This window comes from Herpailurus yagouaroundi, unplaced genomic scaffold, assembly GCF_014898765.1.
Source record: "Herpailurus yagouaroundi ecotype Mexico unplaced genomic scaffold, PumYag 159, whole genome shotgun sequence".
NCBI lineage: Eukaryota > Metazoa > Chordata > Mammalia > Carnivora > Felidae > Herpailurus > Herpailurus yagouaroundi.
In genome coordinates, this window is record NW_024412400.1 from 50,350,201 (window position 1) to 50,377,083 (window position 26,883).

General features: G+C 37.2%; 1 protein-coding gene across 3 annotated transcripts in view; it reads left to right on the top strand.

Annotated features, from left to right (window-relative positions):
- The window catches only part of GMPS (guanine monophosphate synthase), a 79,120-nt gene extending 53,265 nt beyond the window's left edge, over window positions 1-25,855 (top strand). For all 3 annotated transcript variants that reach the window (XM_040480568.1, XM_040480567.1, XM_040480569.1), the window contains exons 8-16: window positions 218-369; window positions 849-1,022; window positions 3,301-3,406; window positions 5,537-5,652; window positions 7,806-7,931; window positions 18,866-18,981; window positions 23,447-23,577; window positions 24,505-24,677; window positions 25,733-25,855. In XM_040480568.1, the coding sequence (XP_040336502.1) occupies window positions 218-369; window positions 849-1,022; window positions 3,301-3,406; window positions 5,537-5,652; window positions 7,806-7,931; window positions 18,866-18,981; window positions 23,447-23,577; window positions 24,505-24,677; window positions 25,733-25,834 (1,196 nt within the window). In that variant the 3' untranslated portion in view covers window positions 25,835-25,855. The remainder of the gene's footprint in view (window positions 1-217; window positions 370-848; window positions 1,023-3,300; window positions 3,407-5,536; window positions 5,653-7,805; window positions 7,932-18,865; window positions 18,982-23,446; window positions 23,578-24,504; window positions 24,678-25,732) is intronic.
- The last annotated feature ends 1,028 nt before the right edge of the window (window positions 25,856-26,883 follow it).

The following is a 26,883-nucleotide window of genomic DNA, read 5'->3' on the forward strand; positions in this document are numbered from 1 at the left end:
TGGATTATTAAATGCCACAGGATTCTCAAAAGAACAAAATTTAATGAGTGCCTATGTCTGGACACTGTTCATCGTGGTTTGTTGGTAGTTCTGTAATATGTAGGCAAGGTAAGTTGTGATCAAAAGATCCATCTAGGTTTTCTTTCTGTGGTTTGACCTGTTATTTATGGTTTTTAAAAATGTTCTGTTTTAAAATGTGCTTCTCCCTCTCCTTCAGTGATAAATGCTGCTCATTCCTTCTACAATGGAACAACAACTCTACCAATATCAGATGAAGATAGAACTCCACGAAAAAGAATTAGCAAAACGTTAAATATGACTACAAGTCCTGAAGAGAAAAGAAAAATTATTGGAGATACTTTTGTTAAGGTACCTTTTTGATATCCACATTGTATGCTATTTTTGATGTGAATTTTACTATTTGTTTCCTTGTTATATCAAATAACCAAGTTTACTACCTAATTTTAATTCTTTTTTTGGTTAAGAATTTTAGTGTATGTTGCTATTTTATACTGATTGGTGAAACTATTTTATGTTTTAAAAAACCATGTTTACTTATGTTGCCAGTCTATTGTTTTAACTATTTAAGAATAGATATTTTTAATTGATGTTAGACTTCAGTTCTTTGGATATTTCAATGGCTGCTTTTCAGGCTTTGAATGTTTGCATACCTTTTTGAATCTCTAAAGCATATGTTCTTAATTTACTTCTGGGAGTTGGTGCAGATTTTATCTCTTGGTCAGGATTGTAAAAGGACTCTGAGAAATTTTGCCGACAGTATAAAAAAGACTGCTATCTTTTTAAAAGATTTGTCTCCTAAAAGGCTGTTTTACTCCTCTTGGTTATAGATCGCCAATGAAGTGATTGGAGAAATGAACCTGAAACCAGAGGAGGTTTTCCTCGCCCAAGGTACTTTACGGCCTGATTTAATTGAAAGTGCTTCCCTTGTTGCAAGTGGCAAAGCTGAACTCATCAAAACCCATCACAATGACACAGAGCTTATCAGAAAGTTGAGAGAAGAGGTAAAAGCTTGTGAGAACTTTAACATAAAGCCTTTCTCCCTCTCGCTCATCCCTCCCTGAATCATTTTTAATTGTACAGTTCAGTAATGTTAAGTATATTTGCATTGTTATGAGACAGAGCTCCATAACGTTTTCATCTTGTAAAACTGAAACTTTACCCACTGAACAACAGCTACCCTCCTTTTCTTCTTCCCAACACCTGGTAATCACCATTCTACTACTTTAGATACTCCATATAAGTGAAATCATATAGTATTTGTCTTTGTGACTGGCTTATTTCATTTAGCTTAGGTCCTCAGGGTTCATCCATGTTGTAGCATGTGACAGGATTGCCTTCCTTTTTAAGGCTAAATAATATTTTTTTGTATGTGTACACATTTTGTTCATTTATCTGTCAGTGGACATTTGGGTTGCTTCCACTTTTGCCTATTGTGAATTGTGTTGTTATGAACATGAATTGGCAAATATCTCTTGGAGACCCTGCTGTCAGTATTTTTGGCTATATACAAGAAAGGCTGGATCACAGTAGCTCTATTTTTTTTTAAAGGTGTTATTTTTAAGTAATCTCCATGCCCAACATGGGGCTTAAACTTCTAACCCTAAGATTGAGTTGCATGCTCTACTAAGTGAGCCAGCTAGGTGCCCCATTATAGTTCTTTTTTTAATTTTTAAAAGGAACTTCTTAATATTTCCATGGCAATTAAACCATATTCTAGTCCACCAGCAATGCACAAGTGTTGCTGTTTGTCCACACTTTACCAACAATTGTTACTCCCCCCACTTTTTTTTTTTTTTTTTTTTTTTTTTTGGTAATTCACACTCATTAGGATGGCTATTATCTGTCTTTATTTTATGCATCTTAGTGGATGTGAAGTGGTATCTGTGATTTTGACTTGCATTTCCTTAATAACTAATGATGTTGATCATGCTTTTACATGCTTATTAGCCATTTGTGTATCTTCTTAGGAGAAATAATCCAGATCTTCTGCACATTTATAAAAAAGTTTATTTTTGTTTTTAAAACTTTTTAAAAGTTTGTTTATTCGTTTTGAGAGAGAGTGACCAGGGAAGGGGCAGAGAGAGAATCCCAAGCTGACAGCACAGAGCCCAGTGTGGGGCTTGACTTATGAACTGTGAGATCATGACCTGAGCTGAAATTAAGAGTTGGATGTTTAACTAATTGAGTCACACAGCCGCCCCAAAAGTTTATTTATTTTTGAGACAGAGAGAAAGAGAGTGCACACATGAACGTGAGTAAGGGAGGGGCAGAGAGAGAATCCCAAGTAGGGCTCCATCTCACAAACCGTGAGATCATGACCTGAGCTTAAATCAAGAGTCAGATGCTTAACAGGTGCCCCCAGATCTTTTGCACATTTTTAATTGGTTTGTCTTTTTATTGAATTGCAAGTGTTCTTTATGTATTCTAATTATAGATCCTTTATCAAGTATGATTAGGTTGTCTTTTCATTACTTGATAGTATCATTTGGAGAGCTTTAATTTCGAAACACTAGTATGGTATTTTTGTTTTTAATTAAAATTGTTTTTTTAATGTTTATTTATTCTTGAAAGATAAAGACAGAGTGTGAGCAGGGGAGAGGCAGAGAGAGAGAGGGAGACACAGAATCTGAAGCAGGCTCCAGGCTGTCAGTAGCACAGAGCTTGATGTGGGGTTCGATCTCACAAACCGTGAGATCATGACCTGAGCTGAAGTCGGATGCCTAACCAACTGAGCCACCCAGGCGCCCATTAATTTTTTTTTTAATGTTTGTTTATTTTTGAGAGAGAGAGACAGAGCGTGAGCAGGGGAGGGGCAGAAAGAGAGGGAGACACAGAATCTGAAGCAGGCCCTAGGCCCTGAGCTGTCAGCACAGCGCCTGATGCGGGGCTCGAACTCAAAAACTATGGGATCATGACCTGAGCCGAAGTCGGATGCTTAACTGACTGAGCCACCCAGAAGCCCCTAGTATGGTATTTTCTAATTGTCTTGTATTCTAATGAGAACTAGATCAGAGATAGTGGTTAGGGCTGCTCTGATTTATTTATATTTGAAAGGTTTATGTTTAAAATGTGTTTCAAAGAGAAATATGAGGATCAGTAAAATATTTGCCTAATTTCTTATAGACATATGGGAGGAGATATACTTTAAAATGCGAAATTTTAAAGAATGGTATTTTAATTTAAGGTAAAAGACAATAGGAGAGGCCAGTAATTTGTCACTCTTTATTTTCCATGTCATTTTGTTACTAATTTGTATTAATTGGCTTTCTGCCTCTGTAGGGAAAAGTAATAGAACCTCTGAAAGATTTTCATAAAGATGAAGTAAGAATTTTAGGCAGAGAACTTGGACTTCCAGAAGAGTTAGTTTCCAGGCATCCATTTCCAGGTAAGGAAAAAAAAAAAAAAAGAATTGCTCAATTTGCCATTATACCTTCATGTTGAAGAAAAATCAGTTCAGACAATTTTGAAATAATTTTTTTATCTCACGGAATATGTAACTTTAGAGAAAGGAAAGGGTGGGTAGGGGATAAAATTCTTCTTAGTATCTATTATATATACTTCATTTTCTTACATAATCATTTTCCATTGTATTTGTGTATATATTACACCAGCCCAGTGAGTCTGGCCTATGATGTTGCCATCAGATGAGAAAAACAAGGCATAGAGATATTTTAATAACATTGCCACACAAGAGCTGGGATTTATATGTTATTTCGGATATACCATGATGTATCCCATGGAAGACCAGGTTAAAATGTGGTTCTCTGAAATCCTAAATCCTATGGTTAAATTGTCTGAATTACTTCTTTGCATAGTGCTGTATGTAACTAATTCATGAACAACAACAAAAAAAGTACTTTGTTTAATCATGTGCTGCTGTCATATAGAAAAATAACTAATTAGAGGTGGTATTGGTTTAAATTTAGGACTGAGAGTCTTAAACTGTTTTTGTTATAAGTTCTTGAGCTTGGGTAAGTCTTGTACCTCAGTTTCTGGCTCTTTGTAATAGTTATTAGGTGATGATTTGCAAGAATGGCCTAATTAAATTAAAAAAACACAGTAAAGGTTAACATTTCTGAAATACTAGTATGTGCCAGGCATTCTGCTAAATAATTTACACATACCGTCTCATTTGATCCTCACAATAGAAACTACCATTATTCTTTTTTATAGATGAGGAAATTTTAGGGGCAGAGCCCAGTTTGCCAAAAGTTAACACAGATTAGGTATGGAGCTGGGATTCTAGCCCCGATGGCTTCACCTCACAGTTTGTACTCTTAAATACCATATTGGTTCCATAAACAGTGTTACAGAGTTATAACTCATTTGGTAATTAGTGTTGTTTGTGTCTATAAACTTCAAATCTAGGAATTCAGGATGTTTAATTCCTAACCTGTGTGTTGGCAAAGGATTGTGTATGAATGTAATGGAGGCCAAGTGGTCCTGTGTCCTTGGGCATCATTGCATTAGATTCACTTGACTTTTTAAAATTTATTTTATTTATTTTTGAAAACACACATGCAAGTGGCAGAAAGAGAGGGAGAGAGAGAATCCCAAACGGACTCCTTGCTGATAGCACAGAGCCTGATGTGGAATTCGAACCCATGAACTGTGAGATCATGAACTGAGATGAAGAGTTGGGTGCTTAACTAACTGAGCCACCCAGACACTGTATAGATTCACTTGACTTTTAAAAATCTATTTTATATATTGGGTTTTTTTTTTTATTATGTTAGATTTCTTTAGTAGAAAATATTGTGCTGCTTTAAAAAAAATTAGGCATACTACTTACCTTAAATAAGCTGTTGATTCTACAGATGAAGAATGAAACAGGAATTAATGGAACATGGCTAAGGTTTTGTCTATAATCAGGCATCTCAAGGGATGCCTTTTCTGTTCTTACAATATAGAAGCAGAATCCATTTTTCTTAGATCTATGCATACCTTATGTTTTTATCCTTTTTAAGTATTTGATGAAAGAGAAATGCCAGTTCACATTTTTGGAGTTAAACAGTCTGTTGTACTTTTTTTTTTTTTTTTTTAAACAGCATACTCTTCTTCCTAAAATTAAATTAGTAGTTGAATCTGGGTGGTGAATAATAAGGTGGTTCATTATACGGTACTCTTTACTTTTGTATGTTTAAAAATTCTTTTAATAAGTTTAAAAAAGATTGGCACATATATTGTGATTTAAAAAATTTTCGGTGAAGAATACTGTGGCAATACATGGACTATCAAAAATAGATAAAAATCCTTGATGTAAAGGAGATGTAAAGAGAACTAAAGTGTTGTAAAAAATGATGAGTTGGATGGGAAATTAATAGTCACATTTGAAATTAAACACTTCAAAAAACTTACTCTAGTTATGTCAATTATAATTCAGTAAAGTTGGAAACAATGGTCAATGGATTTTAATTTTTGGAAGGATTTTTATATTAGAAACTGATACTTTTGTATTACATTTTAATATAAATATAAAATTTATATTAAATACCATTGTTAATATTCTCTTTAGGTCCTGGCTTGGCAATTAGAGTAATATGTGCTGAAGAACCTTATATTTGTAAGGACTTTCCTGAAACCAACAATATTTTGAAAATAGTAGCTGATTTTTCTGCAAGTGTTAAGAAGGTAATAATTTGCATTGAGTTTATATATTGTAGGTGTTTTAAGTAGACATAGCTAATCAGTATAAGGAATTGGATGGATTCTTGGCAGTAGTAGTTTCATTTTTTGGAAATTCAGAGTAATTTAACATGTTAAGTGACTCTAAAGAAAATATTCTCTAGAGACTTGCAAATGCAGACTTTTCAGCCATACAACAGATTAGATAGCTTGAATCCTTAAAAATGCTAGATATGAAAGGGTGTTTAAAAATATTGTATATTTAGTATAAGAAAATAAGGAAAAACGTTTTAACTCGAAAGTGAAGATAAGTCTCCCAGTCCTTCTGTAGATTCGATGCCTGAATTCATAATCTGTGTGGTCTGAAAAACTGCAGGCCAAGAATTTCAGTTTAAAGTGAAGCTTGATTGCTCATGCATCCAGGTGTCACGCTTAGCAGTGTAAATTCTCTTTGCAGTGTCTTCAACCAGCCCTTAAAAGATTCCTGCATATAGAGTTCCAATATATATGAACTTAAAATTTTAAAAATTGCAAAATATGTATAGAAGTCAGGCAGCATGAATGAGAGCTAGTGGAAAAAACTGTCAGAACAAGACTCTGAAACACTATTCAGATACTGGTGTTCGTAGATAGTGTAAAATATGTAGAATTAAAAGAAGCAAAGAATAATAAGGTATATGATAAATGACTGGGCAGCTTTGAAAAAAAGTAAGTTCTAGGAATGAAAACAACTAAAACTAAAAACAGCTAAAGAAAGAAGTAATGAACTCCAAGGTAGATGCTAAGAGATTGTCCAGAAATTAGAGTATCAAAGAGAAAATATGGATAGAAGAGGTTAAAATAGAATGAGAAGGTCAACTTTAACATATGTCCAAGAGGAGATAATAGACAAAAGTATTTGAATTCTTCCACGCTGGTGGAAGACACCATGCCTCAGATTCAGGAAACGTAACACATCTCAATTAGAATAATGGGAAGAAAAATTGATACCAAGTAGGCATGTCTAGCAAAATAGCAGTCTGCCAAAGACAAAGCAGCTGCAGAGAAAAGATTGATTGCCCTTCAAAGGAAAGACTTAACACTGAAAGTAATGGTAACAGCAAGAAGATTTCAAAGTGCCAAGAGAGAATAATTGTGAATAGTGAACAGATGAGCTGTCTTGTAAGAACTAGGGCAAAATAAAGACATTTTGAGATAAACAGAATTTACTATTAACAATCATTACTTAAGGAACTAAAGGCAGTGCTGCTCAACCCGAAATAAACACGGGCTGTATAATAAAAATAATCTCTGATTTTTGTTATTTGTTTAAAAACATTATAACAGTATACATGTAAAATAGCATATAAGCCACAGGGATTGGAATTAAAGCATTCAAAGATGCTTGTATTGTTTGCTAGGAGGACAGAGAGATTGATTCTCTTCTGTTAAGTATCCATGCTAGCACTTAAGGGGAACTGCTAAAAGAATAAAAATATGGGAGTTAACTTCAAAACCAGTAGAAGGGGGGGGGGCGGGAAAGACCAGTAGACGGGATTAAATGAGGTGGGAGAAATAGTTTAGAAAAATGTAAGAAAGGAGAAAGAAACCCAGAAACTGGGACAAAAAGAAACTGCTAAATAAAATGGTAGAATGAAATCCAACCATGTTTTTAACCCACAGTTAATTAAAAGGACTAATATCTCTAGTTATGATATAGATTGTCAAACTAGATTGAGAAGTAAAACCTAATTATAGTCTGTTTACTTAGAGATAGAAGGAGTGAAAGTAAAAAAATGAAGGAGCATATATACCAGGCAAATACACCAAAAAAAGGAAGTGGGTGGAGATACATTAATTTTAGACAAAAGTAACTATGGTAAAGAGTTTTAATATAAGGAAAAGGTTTGAGTCACGTGAGGTGTGGCCCTCGCTGATGATGAAGATTAAATCTTCAAAATATATAAGCTGTATTTCTTACCCTGATGCTTAAGATTTTACAGCCCTGGCCCTTAGGAGTGAAATTCTGATACACTGCGTAGCACACACAAGTCAAAGAGAAATATCAGATAGGACCTATTGCTGTAAACCAGTAAGTGTAGATACATAAGAGAGTAATAGATACCAAAAGAATACCTCATTTCTTGAAACCTTAAGAAATATCTGTTTGATTTTCTCAGCCACATACACTATTACAAAGAGTCAAAGCTTGTACATCAGAAGAGGATCAGGAGAAGCTGATGCAAATTACAAGTTTGCATTCATTGAATGCCTTCCTGCTGCCAATTAAAACTGTAGGTGTGCAGGTGAGTTGTGTGGATTCACTGATCTGTGACAGAACTTTCTGCAATTTGTTCTTTCCATTGATACTGAAATAGGAATGACTTAGGAAAATGAAATTTGAAAGTATATATATCAGATTTAGAAATGTGAAAAGGTGGTATTTTATAAAATGTTTGTAGAGTAGATGAGGTTATAGGAACTAAAAATTCAGGCTGAGATTTTGCATTTTGGAACATCTGCCATCTCTAACCAAAAGTTAAAATTCAAACAGTGATTTGCTATAGAGTTGGCTTGCTTGCTTCTGCCTTGAAGGGCAAGTACCAGGAAGTCATGTTGTCTTGTATCCCTCTTGGTGTGGAAATGTACTTTGGCTTTAGAAGTCTTTTAAGTGCAAGAAGGCTCCCAGATGAGCATTTACACTATTTAGGTCTTGCTCTCAGCTTGTGTATTCCTTAAACGAATGCTCTCCACCTCTTCAACACGTTCTCTCTTAGCTTTGATCATGTACAGCTAACGTTTTTATATTTATTGTTCTGTCTTTCTAATTGTAAAAGTGTAGAAGGATAATATAGTTTTCACTTTTTTTTAATGATGTATGTATGTATGTATGTATGTATGTATGTATGTATGTGAGAGCGAGCAAGCCAGGGGAGAGGCAGAGAGAGAGGGAGAGAGCAAGAATTGCAAGCAGTCTCCATCCACACTGTTGGCACAGAGCCTGACTCGGGCCAGCTGTCAGCTGTCAGCACAGAGCCTGATGTGGGTCCTGAATTCACAAACTGCGAGATCGTGATCTGAGCTGAAGTCGGACGTTTAACCAGGTGCCCCTACAGATTCATTTTGAAATTTGTTTTGATAATTCAGGCAGCTATTGCCCTACTATTAAAAAAACCAGGGGCGCCTGGGTGGCGCAGTCGGTTAAGCGTCCGACTTCAGCCAGGTCACGATCTCGCGGTCCGTGAGTTCGAGCCCCGCGTTGGGCTCTGGGCTGATGGCTCAGAGCCTGGAGCCTGTTTCCGATTCTGTGTCTCCCTCTCTCTCTGCCCCTCCCCCGTTCATGCTCTGTCTCTCTCTGTCCCAAAAATAAATAAACGTTGAAAAAAAAAAAATTAAAAAAAAAAAAAAAACCCAGAAAAACAGACAAGTTATTTGATTTGTTAAAAGTTTTTCCAGTCCAAGTAGATCTCTTACAGAGAATTTTCATCTCTGTATACTAACTCCTGTTAGGCAGGAAGGTGAATTGAATTAGTTCCCTACTCCTATTTTTAGATAAGTATTATAGATGATGTTAGATGAATAGATGTTTGAGGCAATTTGTTGGATGAATTCTTTTTTTTTTTTTTTTTAACGTTTTATTTATTTTTTGAGACAGGGAGAGACAGAGCATGACCAGGGGAGGGTCAGAGAGAGGGAGACACAGAATCTGAAACAGGCTCCAGGCTCTGAGCTGTCAGCACAGAGCCTGATGCGGGGCTCGAACTCACGGACCACGAGATCATGACCTGAGCCGAAGTCGGCTGCTTAACCGACTGAGCCACCCAGGCGCCCCAGATGAGTTCTTTTTTAAAAATGAAGCTTATTCCAGTTCCACTACTTTTTCCATCAAAATAAAGGTTTCTTTTGTTGTTTGATATGTTACTTTATTTTAGTCTTTTATGCTTTTGAAGGTGAGACCCTTGGAAAACTAGATAAAAATCATAATTCATGGTTAGTACAGCAATGAAGTTTATTTTCTAAATACCAAAATGAACCATACTTGTAAAAAAACAAAAAAGGTCAAAATGCAGTACATTAGTAATTTTCCCTCCTCCTGTTCTGTAGTTGCATCTCCTTGTATGCATCCTTACAGAAACATTTATTTATGTATTTATGTATGTATGTATTTATTTATTTTTTATAATTTAACTTTATTTTTTATTTTTTAAAATTTACACCCAAATTAGTATATAGTGAAGCAGTGATTTCAGGAGTAGATTCCTTAGTGCCCCTTACCCATGTAGCCCATTCCCCCTCCCACAACCCCTCCAGCAACCCTCAGTTTGTTCTCCATATTTATGAGTCTCTTTTGTTTTGTCCACCTCTCTGTTTTTATATTATTTTTGTTTCCCTTCCCTTATGTTCATCTGTTTTGTCTCTTACAGTTCTCATATGAGTGAAGTCATATGATTTTTGTCTTTCTCTGACTAACTTCACTTAGCATAATACCCTCCAGTTCCATCCATGTAGTTGCAAATGGCAAGATTTCATTCTTTTTGATTGCCGAGTAACACTGCATTGTGTATATATATACCACATCTTCTTTTTCCATTCATCCATTGAGGGACATTTGGGCTCTTTCCATAATTTGGCTGTTGTTCATAGTGCTGCTATAAACATGGGGGTGCATGTGTCCCTCTGAAACAGCACACCTGTATCCCTTGGATAAATACCTAGTAGTGCAATTGCTGGGTCATAGGATAGTTCTCTTTTTAGGTTTTTGAGAAACTTCCATACTGTTTTCCAGAGTGGCTGCACCAGCTTGCATTCCCACCAGCAGTGCAAAAGAGATCCTCCTCCTCCGCATCCTCGCCAACATCTGTTGTTGCCTGACTTGTTAATGTTAGCCATTCTGACAGGTGTAAGGTGGTATCTCATTGTGGTTTTGATTTGTATTTTCCTGATGATGAGTGATGTTGAGCGTTTTTTCATGTGTCGGTTGGCTATCTGGATGTCTTCTTTGGAGAAGTGTCTGTTCATGTCTTTTGCCCATTTCTTCACTGGATTGTTTTTTGAGTGTTGAGTTTGATAAGTTCTTTGTAGATTTTGGATACTAACCCTTTATCTGATATGTCGTTGGCAAATATCTTCTCCCATTCTGTCGGTTGGTTGCCTTTCAGTTTTTCTGATTGTTTCCTTCGTTGTGCAGAAGCTTTTTATTTTGATGAGGTCCCAGTAGTTCATTTTTGCTTTTGTTTCCCTTGCCTCCAGAGACATGTTGAGTAAGAAATTGCTGTGGGCAAGATCAAAGAGGCTTTTGCCTGCTTTCTCCTTGAGGATTTTGATGGCTTCCTGTCTTACATTGAGGTCTTTCATCCATTTTGAGTTTCTTTTTGTGTCTGGTGTAAGAAAGTGGTCCAGGTTCATTCTTCTGCATGTCGCTGTCCAGTTTTCCCAGCACCACTTGCTGAAGAGACTGTCTTTATACCATTGGATATTCTTTCCTGCTTTGTCAAAGATTAGTTGCCCATACGTTTGTGGGTCTATTTCTGGGTTCTCTATTCTGTTCCATTCATCTGAGTGTCTGTTCTTGTGCCAGTACCATACTCTCTTGATGATTACAGCTTTGTAGTATAGCTTGAAGTCTGGGATTGTGATGCCTCCTGCTTTGGTTTTCTTTTTCAAGATTGCTTTGGCTATTCGGGGTCTTTTGGTTCCATACAAATTTTAGGATTATTTGTTCTAGCTCTGTGAAGAATGCTGGTGTTACTTTGATAGGGATTGCATTGAATATGTAGATTGCTTTGGGTAGTATCGGCATTTTAACAATATTTGTTCTTCCTATCCAGGAGCGTGGAATCTTTTTCCATTTCTTTGTGTCTTCTTCAATTTCTTTCATAAGCTTTGTATAGTTTTCAGTGTATAGATTTTTTACCTCTTTGGTTAGATTTATCCTTAGGTATCTCATAGTTTTTGGTGCAATTGTAAATGGGATGGATTCCATGATTTCTCTTTCTGTCGCTTCATTGTTGGTGTATAGGAATGCAACCGATTTCTGTGCGTTGATTTTGTATCCTGCAACTTTGCTGAATTCATGCATCAGTTCTAGCAGTTTTTTGGTGGCATCTTTCGGGTTTTTCATGTAGACCTTCATGTCATCTGTGAAGAGTGAAAGTTTGACCTCCTCCTGGCCAATTTGCATGCCTTTTATTTCTTTGTGTTGTCTGATTGCAGAGGCTGACTTCCAATCCTATGTTGAATAACAGTGGCGAGAGTGGACATCCCTGTCTTGTTCCTGACCTTAGGGGGAAAGCTCTCAGTTTTTCCCCATTGAGGATGATATTAGCGTTGGGTTGCTCGTATATGGCTTTTATGATCTCGAGGTATGCTCCTTCTAGCCCTACTTTCTTGAGGGTTTTTATCAAGAAAGGATGCTGTATTTTGTCAAATGCTTTCTCTGCATCTATTGAGAGGATCATATGGTTCTTGTCCTTTCTTTTAGTGATGTGATGAATCACGTTAATTGTTTTGTGTATATTGAACCAGCCCTGCATCCCAGGTATAAATTCCACTCGGTCGTGGTGAATAATTTTTTTAGTGTATTGTTGGATCCAGTTGGCTAATACCTTGTTGAGGATTTTTGCATCCATGTTCATCAGCGAAATTGGTCTATAGTTCTCCTTTTTAGTGGGGTCTCTGTCTGGTTTTGGAATCAGGGTAATGCTGGCTTCATAGAGTTTGGAAGTTTTCCTTCCATTTCTATTTTTTGGAACAGCTTCAAGAGAATAGGTGTTAACTCTTCCTTAAATGTTGGGTAGAATTCCCCTGGAAAGCCATCAGGCCCTGGACTCTTGTTTTTTGGCAGATTTTTTTTTTTACTAATTCGATTTCCTTACGGTTATGGGTCTGTTCAAATTTTCTATTTCTTCCTGTTTCAGTTTTGGTAGTGTATATGTTTCTAGGAAGTTGTCCATTTCTTCCAGATTACCCATTTTATTGGCATATAATTGCTCATAATAATTTCTTATTATTTTTATTTCTGTTGTGTTGGTTGTGATCTCTCCTCTTTCATTCTTGATTTTACTTCTTTGGGTCCTTTCCTTTTTCTTCTTGATCAAACTGACTAGTTGTTTATCAATTTTGTTCATTCTTTCAGAGAACCAGCTTCTGGTTTTATTGATCTGTTCTACTGTTTTTTTGGTTTCGATAGCATTAATGTCTGCTCTAATCTTTATTATTTCCTGTCTTCTTCTGGTTTGGGGTTTTATTTGCTGTTCTTTTTCCAGCTCCTTAAGGCGTCAGGTTAGGTTGTGTATTTGAGATCTTTCTTCCTTCTTTAGGAAGCCTTTGCTGCATCCCAGAGGTTTTGGGTTGTGGTGCTATCATTTTCATTGACTTCCATATACTTTTTAATTTCTTCTTTAACTGCTTGGTTAGCCCATTCATTCTATAGTAGGATTTTCTTCAGTCTCCAAGTATTTGTTACCTTTGCAAATTTTTTCTTGTGGTTGATTTTGAGTTTCATAGCATTGTGGTCTGAAAATATGCACGGTATGATCCTGATCTTTTTGTACTTACTTAGGGCTGACTTGTGTCTCAGTATATGGTCTATTCTGGAGAATGTTCCACGTGCACTGGAGAAGAATGTATATTCTGCTGCTTTAGGTTGAAATGTTCTGAATAGATCTGTTAAGTCCATCTGGTCCAGTGTGTCATTCAAAGCCACTGTTTCCTTGTTGATATTTTGATTAGATGTTCTGTCCATTGCTGTGAGTGGGGTGTTGAAGTCTCCTAGTATTATGGTATTACTATTGATGAGTTTCTTTATGTTTGTGATTAATTGATTTGTACATTTGGGTGTCCTACATTTGGCGCATTAGTGTTTACAGTTGTTAGGTCTTCTTGTTGGATAGACCCCTTGATTATGATATAATGCCCTTCTGCATCTCTTGATACAGTCTTTATTTTCAAGTCTAGATTGTCTAAGTATGGCTGCTCCAGCTTTCTTTTGTTGACCATTAGCATGATAGATGGTTCTCCATCCCCTTGTTTTCAATCTGTAGGTGTCTTTAGGTGTAAAGTGGGTCTCTTGTAAACAGCATATAGATGGGTCTTGTTTTCTTATCCATTCTGTTACCCTATGTCTTTTGATTGGAGCATTGAGTCCATTGACATTTAGAGTGAGTACTGAAAGATACGAATTTATTGCCATTATGATGCTTGTAGAGTTGGAGTTTCTGGTGGTGGTGCCTCCTTTCTAATCTTTTGTTGCTTTTGGCATTTATTTATATATATATATATATATATATATTTTCATCTTTTCTCCCCTCAGAGAGTTCCCCTTTTACTTTTACTTTAAAAAGAAAGTAAAAGGGAATTACAGGTGCACATTGTTTGTCACCTTTCTCCCTTTAACTTGACATCATGGGCTTCTTACTACATGCCATTACAAGTAGATTATTATTTTTTCTAAAAATTTTAGAAATGTTTATTTATGAGAGAGTGGGAGCAGGGAAGGTGCAAAGAGGGGGCTGGGGGGGACAGAGGATCCAAAGCGGTCTCTGCACTAACAGTAGAGAGTCCAGTGTGGGGCTCAAACTCATGAACTGTGAGATCATGACCTGAGCCAAAGTTGGACACTCAACTGACTGAGCCATCCAGGTGCCCCAAGTAGATTATTATTTTTAACTGTTACCTTGTATTCCATGTATGGTCATACCATAATTTAATCATTCCCTTACCAGTGGACATTTAAACTATTTCACTTTTTCATTACTATAGGTATTTCAGCAAATATTAATTATAATTTTTAAGCAGTTATTTGTGCTTCTATAATATCATGTCTTGTATTAAAGAGCATGTACATTTTGAACTTTGGTAGATACTATCAAATTAGCGTTCATGTAGTCAATTCTCATATCTCAGTATACTGGCTAGTAGGTAGTTAGCTAATGAATCTTTTTAAATTGTTTATTTTAGTTTAAAATTTTTTAAGTTTTTGTTTATTTTTTTTTTTTTAGTAATATCTACACCCAACATGGGGCTCAAACTCACAACTCTGAGATCAAAAGTTGCACACTCTTCTGACTGAGCCAGCCAGGCACCCCTTAATTTAAAAAAAAATTTTTTTTAAGTTTATTTATTTTGAAAGAGAAAGAGAGTGTGAACAAGCGAGTAGGGGAGGGGCAGAGGAAGAGAGAAAATCCCAAGCAGGCTCCTCTGCACTGACAACATGGAGCCTGATGTGGGGCTCAAACCCATGAACCGTGAGATCATTATCTGAGCTCAAACGAAGAGTCACATGCTCAACCGAGTGGCTCAGTCAGTTAGTTGAGTGTCCAAGTCTTGATTTGGGCTCGTGTCATGATCCCAGGGTCGTAAGATTGAGCCCTGCATTGGGCTCTGTGGAGTGTGGAACCTGCTTAAGATTCTTTCTCTCTCCCCCTCCTCCCTCTTCCCCCACAACCCCCTCTACTCTTCTCTCCTGCTCCTGTGCACATGCTTGCTCTCTCCCTCTCTCTGAAATAAAAATTAAAAAAATATTTTAAATAAAAAGCAAATCACTTGCATTAAAAAGGACAAAGGAAAAGGGAATCAATATTATGTTTTATTCATTATTTTTTAATTATTAAAAAAATTTTTTTTAATGTTTATTTTTGAGAGAGACAGAGACAATGCAAGTTGGTTAGAGGCAGAGAGAGAGGGAGACACAGAATCTGAAGCAGGCTCCAGGCTCCAAGCTGTTAGCACAGAGCCTGACATGAGGGTTGAACTCTCGAGCCACAAGAATATGACCCCAGCTGAAGTTGGACACTCAACCGACTGAGCCACCCAGGCACCCCTGTTTTATTCATTATTTTTAAATTGATTTTCTTAGTTCATTTTTGAAGAAATTGATAATAAATGTTTAAGAAATTATTTTTATCTGACTTAGAAATGCTTTATCCACCTAATAAATGGGCAGATTTTTTCATAGTTTTTTTTTAATATAGTTTACACACAATGTTACGTTATTTTCAGGTGTACAGCATAGTGATTCAACTTCTCCATATGCTATGCTAATGCTCACCACAAGTCACCATATATCCCTATTATAATGTCATTGACTATATTCCCTATGTTGGGCCTTTTATTCCTGTTACTTGCTCATTTTCTAACTGGGAATCTTGTGTCTCACTCCCCCTTCACCCATTTTGCCCATCCTCCCACTACCCTTCCCTCTGGCAATCATCAGTTTGTTCTTGTATTCATGGGTCTGATTCTGCCGTCTCTTTGGTTTTCAGATTCCACATAGGAGGGAAATCATACAGTATTTGTCTTTCTCAGTCAGACTGAATTAGCATAATAACCTCTAGGTCTATTCTCCTCAAATATCCCCTCAAATATCTCCCCTCAAATATCTTCTAGGTCTATCCATGTTTTGCAAATGGCAAAATTTCACTTCTTTTATGACTGCGTAATATTCTGTGTGTATATGTGTGTGTGTGTGTGTGTGTGTGTGTGTGTGTGTGTGTATACACGTATGTGTAGACACCACATTTTCCTTATCCATTTGTCTATTGATGGACACTTAAGGTTTTTCCTTGTTTATTGTAAATAATGCTGCAGTAAACATAGAGGTGTGTATTTTTTCAAATTGATGTTTGCATTTTTGTTGGGTGAATACCCATTAGTAGAATTATTGCATCATATGGCATTTGTATTTTTAATTTTTTGAGGATCTGTTTTCCACAATAACTCTATCAATTTACATTCCCACCAACAGTTCATGAGGGTTCCTTTTTCTCCACATCTTTGCCAACACTTAACTCTTTTTGATACTAGCCATTCTGACAGGTATAAGGGGATATCTTACTGTGCTTTTGATGTGCATTTCCCTCCTGATTAGTGATGCATCTTTTCATGTGTCTATTGCCATCTGTAGGTATTTGAAAAAATACCTGTTGAGGTCCTCTGCCCATTTTTTAATTGGATTGTTTGGTGTTTTTAGTTTTGAGTTGTAGGAGTTCTTTACGTATTTTAGATGTTCACTCCTTATGGATGTATCATTTTTCAGATATTTTTTTCCATTCACTGGGTTGCCTTTTGTGTTTGTCAGATTCCTTCATTTGCAAAAGCTTTTTATTTCAGTGTAGTCCCAGTAGATTATTTTTGCTTTTTGTTTTCCTTGCCTTAGGGGATATATCTAGAAAAATGTTGCTGTGGCCAATACCAGAGATTTTACTGCCTGTGTTCTCTTCTAGGGTTTTCAGGTCTCACATTTAGGTCTTTAATCCTTTTTGAATTCATTTTTGCACGTGGTGTTAGTGGTTCAGTTTTATTCTTTTACACGTAGATGTCCAGTTTTCCTGGTGCCATTTATTGAAAAGACTGTCTTTTCCTTCTTACCTCCTTTTTCATAGAGTAGTTCATCATATAAATGTGGGTTTATTTCTGGCCTCTCTATTCTTTTCCTCTGATCTATGTATCTGTTTTTGTGCCAGTACCATACTGTTTTGATTACTGTAGCTTTATAGTATATCTTCCAGTCTGGAATTGTAAGACCTTGTTCTTCTTTCTCAAGATTGTTTTAGTTACCCAGGGTCTTTTGTGGTTCCATACAAATTCTAGTATTACTTCTAGTTATGTGAAAAATGCTGTTGGTACTTTGATAAGAATTACATTGAATGTGTAGATTGTTCTGTGTAGTAGAGACATTCTAATAATAGTCCATGAGCATGGAATCCTGTCTTTCTGTTTGTGTCATCTTCAGTTTCTTTCATCAGTATTTCATAGTTTTCAGAGCTAGGTCTTTCACCTCTTTAACTTTATCCCTAGGAATTTAATTCTCTTTAGTGTAGTTGTAAGTGGTATTATTTCTTAATTTCTCTTTATGTATGGTGTATAGAAATGCTACTGATTTCTGGGCATTAATTTTGTATCCTGCAACTTTACTGAATTCATTTATTACTTTTAGTAGTTTTTTTTTTTTTATTTTTATTTTTTTTAACGTTTATTTATTTTTGGGACAGAGAGAGACAGAGCATGAGCGGGGGAGGGGCAGAGAGAGAGGGAGACACAGAATCGGAAACAGGCTCCAGGCTCCGAGCCATCAGCCCAGAGCCCGACGCGGGGCTCGAACCCACGGACCGCGAGATCGTGACCTGGCTGAAGTCGGACGCTTAACCGACTGCGCCACCCAGGCGCCCCACTTTTAGTAGTTTTTTGATGGAGTCCTTAGGATTTTCTATGTATGGCATCATGTCGTCAGCTAGTGACAGCTTAACTTCTTTACCAATATTGATAACTTTTTTTTTCCCCCTTCTCTGATTGGTATGGCTAGGACTTCTAGTACTATGTTGAATGAAAGTGGCAAGCGTGGACATAATGTGTCTTATTCCTGCTTTTATAGGAAAAGCTGTTAGTTTTTCACCATTGAGGATGATGTTAGCTGTGGGTTTTTCATATGTGGCCTTTGTTATGTTGAGGTAAAACATTGGTAGATCCTGTCTGCCAAATTAAGTATGCCGGCTATATACAGTTTGGCAGATATTTAGAATGAAATCCCAGTGAGCTTCTGGCATGTGTTGAATAATTATTTTTTTAAATATTTATTTTGAGAGAGAGAGGGCGCAAGCAGACTAGGGCAGAGAGGGAGAGAGAATCTGAAGTAGGATATGGGACTCTATCTCATGAACCTTGAGATCGTGACCTGAGCCAAAATCAAGAGTCAGATGCTCAACCAACTGAGCCACCCAGGCTCCCATGCATTGAATGAATTTTTAAAATTACCAAGATACTTTCTTTTCTTTAAAAAAAAAAAATTTTTTTTTTAATGTTTATTTTAGAGAGAGAGAGAGCGAGACTGAGAATGAGTAGGGGAGGGGCAGAGAGAGAGAGAGAGGGAGACACAGAATCCAAAGCAGGCTCCAGGCTCTGAGCTGTCATCACAGAGACTGACATGGGGCTTGAACTCACGAGCTTTGAGTTCATGACCTGACCCTAAGACGCTCAACTGACTGAGCCACCCAGGTGCCCCTAAAATTACCAAGATACTTTCTTTATGTCTGAGCTCATTTAGGTAGAATTTAATATGGGATTTTAATTTAGGATTTATTTATATCATTAGAGAAATACTTAAATATGCATTTATTCAAGCATGTTTTTGTTTAAAAAAAAGAAAATGATTGTTGATGGTGTTATCATGACTGAAATATTTTCCAATCCGTGGTTTGATTTCTATAAAACCATTAAAAATTATTGATTGTATTTTTATTTTCAGGGTGACTGTCGTTCCTACAGTTACGTGTGTGGAATCTCCAGTAAAGATGAGCCTGACTGGGAATCTCTTATTTTCCTGGCTAGACTTATACCTCGCATGTGTCACAACATTAACAGGTATGTTCTGCAGGGGACAGGGGGTGAGGTGAAATGGGAAGATGTGTTTTTTTTAAGATCTTCTCACTGTTGAGAGACCAGAAGACTCAACGTATACATAGATAACAATTGAACAGATACTTAATAATAGCTTGTGTTTTCTTCCTTCATCACAATGTAGTCACTGGCTTATTAAAAAGCTTTCTATTGTTGTTTAAAGGAAAACTAGGAAGGATTTTTTATTAAGTATAAAATATTAAAGGCACTTTTAAAACTTGTGTTCCAGGGGCACCTGGGTGGTTCAGTCGATTGTCTGATTCTTGATTTCAGTTCAGGTCATGAGCTCATGGTTCATGGGTTTGAGGCCTGCACCAGGCTCTGTGCTGACAATGTGGAGCTTGTTTGGGATTCTTTCTTTCTCTCTCTCTCTCTCTCTCTCTCTCTCTCTCTCTCTCTCTCTCTCCCCTCCCCCTCCCCCCACTTGCGCTCAATGCTCTCTCTCAAAATAAATAAACTTGAAAAGAAAACGTATCTTTCATATTATCATCTTATTAGTTCTTGGTTTATGATAATATGTTTTCGTCCAGGATTTCTCCCAGGGTTTCTTCTACTAGAAGGAATACATACAGGTTATAGAATTTTCAGTAGAGACTTTGTTAATTTAGTAACAATCCCAAGGGAAATCAAAGGGAAGAAATGGGCATATGCCAGATATCATTAAAATACATGCAGAATTTATGTTGATTTTGGTTTTTTCAGGTCTAGCTTTCCTTTCATTTGCACATTAACTTCTTATGTTGGGAGTATCAACAGCTGATTTATAATCTGTTTGTAATACTCAATTGCATTGTCCCATCTATAGTTCAAGAAGTATCACTTGTTTAGTACCAGATTGCTAATTAGATGTTCCATTTTCACCATTGGGTACTTTTTTGTTTTCTGCATGAGTATGAAGCAATTCACAACCAAAAATATTTTTTTCAATATACTTCATTGTCAAATTGGCTTATATATACAATATCTAGTGCTCATCCCAACCAGTACCCTCCTCAGTGCCCATCATCCTTTTTCTCTCTCTCCCACCCCCCACCTACCCTCAGTTTGTTCTCTGTATTTAAGAGTCTCTTATGGTTTGCCTCCCTCCCTCTCTGTAAAAACTATTTTTTTCCCCCTTCTCTTCCCCCATGGTCTTCTGTTAAGTTTCTCAAGATCCACATGAGTGAAGAAAACCTATGATATCTGTCCTTCTCTGACTTACTTCACTCAGCATAATCCCTTCCAAAAAAAATTCTTGAGGTTTCAGTTTACTCAAGTTTGCTGCAGTAATTAAGAACCTACCCATTGGTGTCCACCCGGCAGGATGTGTATAGTTCTAGAACTGCCTGCTGGGTTGTGCTCTCAGACAGGGAGTTTCAGGGAAGCCAGTGTTTTACTAAAAAGGCTTATTATCGTGATGAATCTAAGGCCTGCAAATACAGAAAGCACCTTTATGACACTGAAAAGAAGTACTAATAAATAACAGTAAATTTGTAATTGCTTATTTTGAATGGAGATAATTATCTTGGTTACAATAATGGTTCATAATCCATCTTCTAGAGAATACGTAATGCCTAAATAAACTTTTTAGGTCATATAGAAAATTCCTTTTCCCTGAATTTGACTCAATTGTTTTTGGTTTTCATTTCACAGCATTCTTACAGTTTGAGCTCTCGCGCAGTTTTTCTTTTGCTGAAGGACACTCACCCTTTTTAAACTTTATCTCTGGCCTTTTGTATGCTGGTTCTCTGCCTGTCTTCTTCTTCCCTCGTGTGTTCCTCCCTCCTTTCCCAAACATTTCCCCTACAGCCCAAAAAATAAAGTCTAACAAACAACAAACAAAACAATAGATCTTATTTTATTAATTTTTAAAGTTTATTTTGAGAGAGAGAGGTGAGGGTAGGGGAAGAGACAGAAGGAGAGAGAGACTCCCAAGGAGGCTCTGCACTGTCAGCACAGAGCCCGATGCCGGCCTCGAACTCAGGAACCGTGAGATCGTGACCTGAGCTGAAATCAAGAGTCAGACGCTTAACTGATTGAGCCCACCCAGGTGCCCCCCAAAATAGCTTTTAAAACATGAATCACAAACCCTTAAAAGAGTCTTGGTGAATTTTAGATGTCTTTGCCAGGGTCCTTTTGGGAATTGGAATTTAAATAATTAAAGACATTTTTTTTTTCTATTTTTGCCAAATATTTTCCTAATAACATTATGGAATCTTTGTGTAGGGAGGGACTGCTCCAGTTTCACTGTTCTGTACGGTGTAAAAGACTACCTATTCCTGTACATTCTGTGAACACTCTTGTTTGTAAAAAATAAGACAGAGCAAGTTCATGGCATTCTTTTTCCTAGTTGCTTTTTCCTCAGGGGATCATTTATGAACTCTAGGGACTGTATTGCTGAGTCGAAGTGTAGCTTTTTATGCATGGGATAAAAACCTGCTTGCTATCATAGGTTTAGGAGGAGGCAGTCAATTAGTTGGTGGTAGTGGCAGTTTTGATGTGATGCAGTTTTCTTCTATGTGTTTTTATTCCAAGTACTTACTAAGAAAAAAAAATTCATTAAACTTTATCATGGAAGTTGCCAAGAGATATTTATTGTCTTTGGTAAAGATAGATAGGGCTAGAGAAGAGGGACAGTTGTGTGCTGGCTGGAGTCAAGAGTGGGGAGAGCTAGGATATGTTCATACCCGCGTCCTGACTGCCCCTTGTTTCCTGGGTGAAGGTTGTGGAACAGATCCTCCCAACCAGTGGTAAGACTCCTCAAGTTGTTGTACTTACCTAATCCCAATTTCCTCAAGCCTTGTTCCTTTTATTATAAGCTACTTTTATTAACACCGTTATTAAGATAGGAAGCGTATATCTTTCTTTTAAACATATACTTAAAGAAGTAGTGATTTATTCCTTTGGCGGGGAATAGTAGGATGCCAGATTCTATTTTGGTCACACTTTTTTTTTTTTTAATTTTTATTTTATTTTGTAAATTTACACCCAAATTAGTGTATAGTGCAACAGTGATTTCAGGAGTAGATTCCTTAATGCCCCTTACCCATTTAGCCCATCACCCCTTCCACACCTCCTCCAGTAACCCTGTTCTCCATATTTAAGAGCCTCCTATGTTTTGTCCCCCTTCCTGTTTTTATATTATTTTTGTTTCCCTTCCCTTAGGTTCATCTGTTTTGTCTCTTCAAGTCCTCATATGAGTGAAGTCATATGATTTTTGTCTTTCTCTGATTTCACTTAGCAGAATACCCTCCAGTTCCATCCACATAGTTGCCAATGGCAAGATTTCATTCTTTCTGATTGCCAAGTAATACTCCATTGTGTATATATACCACATCTTCTTTATCCATTCATCCACCGATGGACATTTGGGCTCTTTCCATACTTTGGCTATTGTTGATAGTGCTGCTATAAACATGGGGGTGCATGTGTCCCTTCGAAACAGCACACCTGTATCCCTTGGATAAATGCCTAGTAGTGTAATTGCTGGGTCGTAGGGTAGTTGTATTTTTAATTTTTTGGTGAACCTCCATACTGTTTTCCAGAGTGGCTGCACCAGCTTGCATTCCCAGGTCACACCTTTTAGAATGGGGAAATAAGAATCTTTCTTTGGGATCAGTGTTTCCCAAAGTGAAAACAAAATTGAGTAGTCAGATAAGCCTGTAGTGCATTTCCCAAACTTGTCTTGGAGGTTTCTAGTGCATATTAGCATAGTACAGTTTCTGAAGTTTTGTCATAAAGCAACCTATTTATTTGTTCAATTCAGTGTTTCCCCAGACTTCTGTGGATTGATTTCTTAGGGGTACTATAACAAATTATCACACACTCAGAGACTTAAAACAGACGTTTGTTCTTTCACAGTTCTAGAGGCTGGAAGTCTGAAGTCAGGGGGTTAGCAGGGCTATGCTCCCTATGATATAAGGCTCTGGGAGAGGATCCTTCCTTGCCTCTTCTTAGTTTCTGGTATTTACTGGCAGTCCTTGGCTTGTGCAGTATAACTCCAATCTTTGTTGCCATTTTCACATGGCCCTCTTTTTTCTATGTGTGTCTGTTTGCAAATTTCCATCTTCTCAGAAGGACGCCTTCATAGATTAATGCCTACTCTGGTCCTTACAACCTTCCCTTAACTTGATTACTTCTGCAGGGACCCTATTTTCACTTACATATTCCAGGTGGGCATGAAGTTTGGGGGATACCCATCTATCCAGTACATTATATGAAAAGGGAATCGCGATAATTCCATATATATTTGTACATTCTGAGATACTGTTATTCCAAAGAATACACTTGCAGGAAGGTACATGGAACATAGACCCTTCTATAATCTTACATCCTGTCCTACCCATGTGGTGATTGGAAGTAGGAGAGGGGATAAAGGGAAAGAATGATACTCTATTTGCCTTGCTTCTACTAAAATGTAATTTCTTTATAATTTTTACTTCCCTTCCAGAGTTGTCTATATATTTGGCCCACCAGTTAAAGAACCTCCTACAGATGTCACTCCCACTTTCTTGACAACAGGGGTGCTCAGTACTTTACGCCAAGCTGACTTTGAGGCACATAACATTCTCAGGGAGTCTGGTAAGTTGCTCATTTTGTTTATCACTACATGCTGTAACTAGAATTTGGAAGTGTGGCATTACAGTTTCTAGTAGGAGGATGCAAGTTTGAATTTCGAGATGCTTTTATTTTTATTACTCATTTCTGTGGATTGTTCTGTGATATTGCCTGCTATACAAAATTCACCTTTATGGTCATTTGGGGACATGTCCATAGGGGCAAAAACTTTGAGTTGCCTGACTCCCATGTTTCCAGTTTAGGTTATATAAGGTGATTTTTTTGGTTCAGTCTATGACTGTAAACAAGTGTCCTTTTTGTAGTCTACTTGGTACCATATGTTTTGCATTTCTGTGCTTTTTGTTTCTGCTTTTACTATTTGAAATGTCCCCCAAGCATAGTGTTGAGGTGCTGTCTGGGTTTCTAAGCACAGAATGGCTGTCATGTGCCTTATGGAGAAAATACGTGGGTTAGATAAGCTTTGTTCATGTATGAATTACAGTGCTGTTGGCTAGGAGTTCAGTGTTAATGAATCCAGAATAAATATTAAATGAGGTGTCTTTAAACAGAAACACATGTAAAACCAGGTTATGTATTGATTGGTTGATGAAAATGTTGTGACCAGAGGCTTACAGGAACCTAACTCTGTTTTTCCTCTAGGGACAGTGGTTTACTGTTTACTAATTCACTGTTTGCAGAATAGACTATAACTACCTTGGGTAACAAGAATAAAATCATATCACTGTAACATTAATACAGTCATCAAATTCTATTGTTTGTGATTGAGTTTACTTACAACGATGTTGAAAACAATGCTGCATGATGATGGTCTTAACTGTTATGCTTATGTATGTGATTTTAGATATTGTCTGGGAAGATTTAATGGAACTAGGTTAGAGGGCTTTTTCCATGGTACATGATTGGTTCTGCATGTTAACTTCCTTTCTCTAGGGTATGCTGGGAAAATCAGCCAGATGCCAGTGATTTTGACACCATTACATTTTGATCGAGACCCACTTCAGAAGCAGCCTTCATGTCAGAGATCTGTGGTTATTCGAACCTTTATTACTAGTGATTTTATGACTGGTATACCTGCAACGCCTGGCAATGAAATCCCTGTAGAGGTAATTTATATATTTTTTTCTCATACACGTTTTTAATATCTCTTATATTTTGTAATTTGGTGAATGGAATAGGCTATGATAAAATTCGTATTTCTCAGGTTGGTTTTCTGTTTATAAGATAGGCTTTTTTTTTTTTTTAATCTCCACATAATAATTTAATGTACCGTAGTAGAAAAGACCTTAAATTTATTATACCCTCCAGATGTCTGATTACTATATGGAGAGTATCCACCTCTAATCTGTAATTCTGTCTAATCTTGCCAATAATAATATTTTTAAATACTGTTTTCTAAGAAAGGGTGAAAGCCCTGGGAGCGAAGAAGAGTTTATTAGAAATAAGGATGAGATTTGATGCAGTGATGGCTAGACACCCATGAATTGCTTAATGCTCTACTTACTGTTTTTGATCACCATCTTCCTCTCTTGTTATCTCTCTCTCCACTGGAGTATTCCAAAGAAGCTATTTGCATAATAGCAAATGAAAACCAAAGTGAAACTTTATTAGGTGGCCCGCAGCTCCCCTACTCTAATGCAAGGCTCTGGTTATAGCTGGATAGCTAGGCTGGGGAGTGTGGCTGTTTTCCCTTAGGCTCAAATTTGCCAAATCTCTGTTCTTTCAAGTGACCAGGCCTCCTCCTCCTCATGTACACTTGGTAGTGGTTATTGTTACAGTGCATTATGTGCCACCCTGCTGGCTTCCGAGTTGTATGTTTCAGCCACATAGAATTTGTGACACATTGGCTTTAACATATAAAATCACGTGCTTGGATGTCACATTGCTATCAGTGTTTCTAAACACTTGTTATGCACAAGCAACAAATATAACTTGCAGACTGGCAACTGCAGACTGCACTTTGAGTAGTACTGAGTTAAGTCACTTCAGTCTATAGAGGGAAATTAGGTTCACCTCATAACACTAATCAGAGACCATGCCATACACATGAAAGACAATAATACAGATAGATCACATTTTAATTGTAAATGCAAGCCTACTAAGTCTGTTGGACATGCACTGGATCCTGGTTCTTCTATTTATGATCTTTGTTTTATAACAGGTGGTGTTAAAGATGGTCACTGAGATTAAGAAGATTCCTGGTATTTCTCGAATTATGTATGACTTAACATCAAAGCCCCCAGGAACTACCGAGTGGGAGTAATAAACTTCTTGTTCTATTAAAGTATTGTGTTCAGTTTAAATTGATTAGAAACCATTCCCAGTATTGACATGCGGTACTGTGAAAAGAGTTACTGGAGCGGCTGCATCACATCTGAATTCTCTACAGCAAAAATCTACGGCTTAAGAGCTGAGTTGGGGGTAACTAAAAGGGACTGAAGAGTTTGTACGGGTATAATCAAAGCACCATTGCCTACACTCAGACAGATTGACACTGCTTTTGCCTTTGCCTCACTTGTTCTTTATGTATAAACTCACTGTTGCTATTAATGTCTCTGTCAAGGAAGATGTATGAAGGTGGCTGAGTTTGGGATTAGTAATGGGCCTCTGTCCCCCTTCCAGTTTCTAAGAGCTGTTAGAAAACACCCATTATTTACTAGTGTGACTTACTATGTATATCTTCCAGAGAATCTGAATTTTCCTGTAAGTAACCTTACTCCTCCAAAGGTGGGGATAAGGGATGGACATAATCAGATAAAGGTGTAGGTGGGTTGTTTCAGTCACTTTTGCAGAAACTGGGGCTATCAAATGTAAGCTGCCATATCACAGTCATGGGAGGCCATGGGAGAAGGAAGCTATGAATGGCCTCAATTTAAAATGTTTTCAAATCCTGTTCCACATAGATGCCTTGGTGTTCACCGTCAACCTGTTCATTAGTAAGGAGCTTTATCACCGCCCCTCCCCCGCCGCCACCCCAGTGTTGCCAGCTCCCATAGCCTTGCCGAGGAAGTTTCTGTTCTTTTTCTCACAAGAGGCTATCTCTGGTGTAGCATCAATAAAGTCTGAGCATTTTAATCTCATTTGGTCAGAGGGCCAGCTCTGAGCCTACAGAAACCATCACGCATGCCCACAGTTTATATCATCTAGTAAAGAGTGTAAAATGAACTCTTAGATGTAATCTGTAGGTGGATTTATTATTACCCACTGCTCAGAAGACTTGTGACCAGTTCTTGGTCCATGCAAGATATTGCCAAACCTTATAATCTTTCTGTCATTCATAAGAAAAGATTCAAGAACTTGTGTAGGACTCAT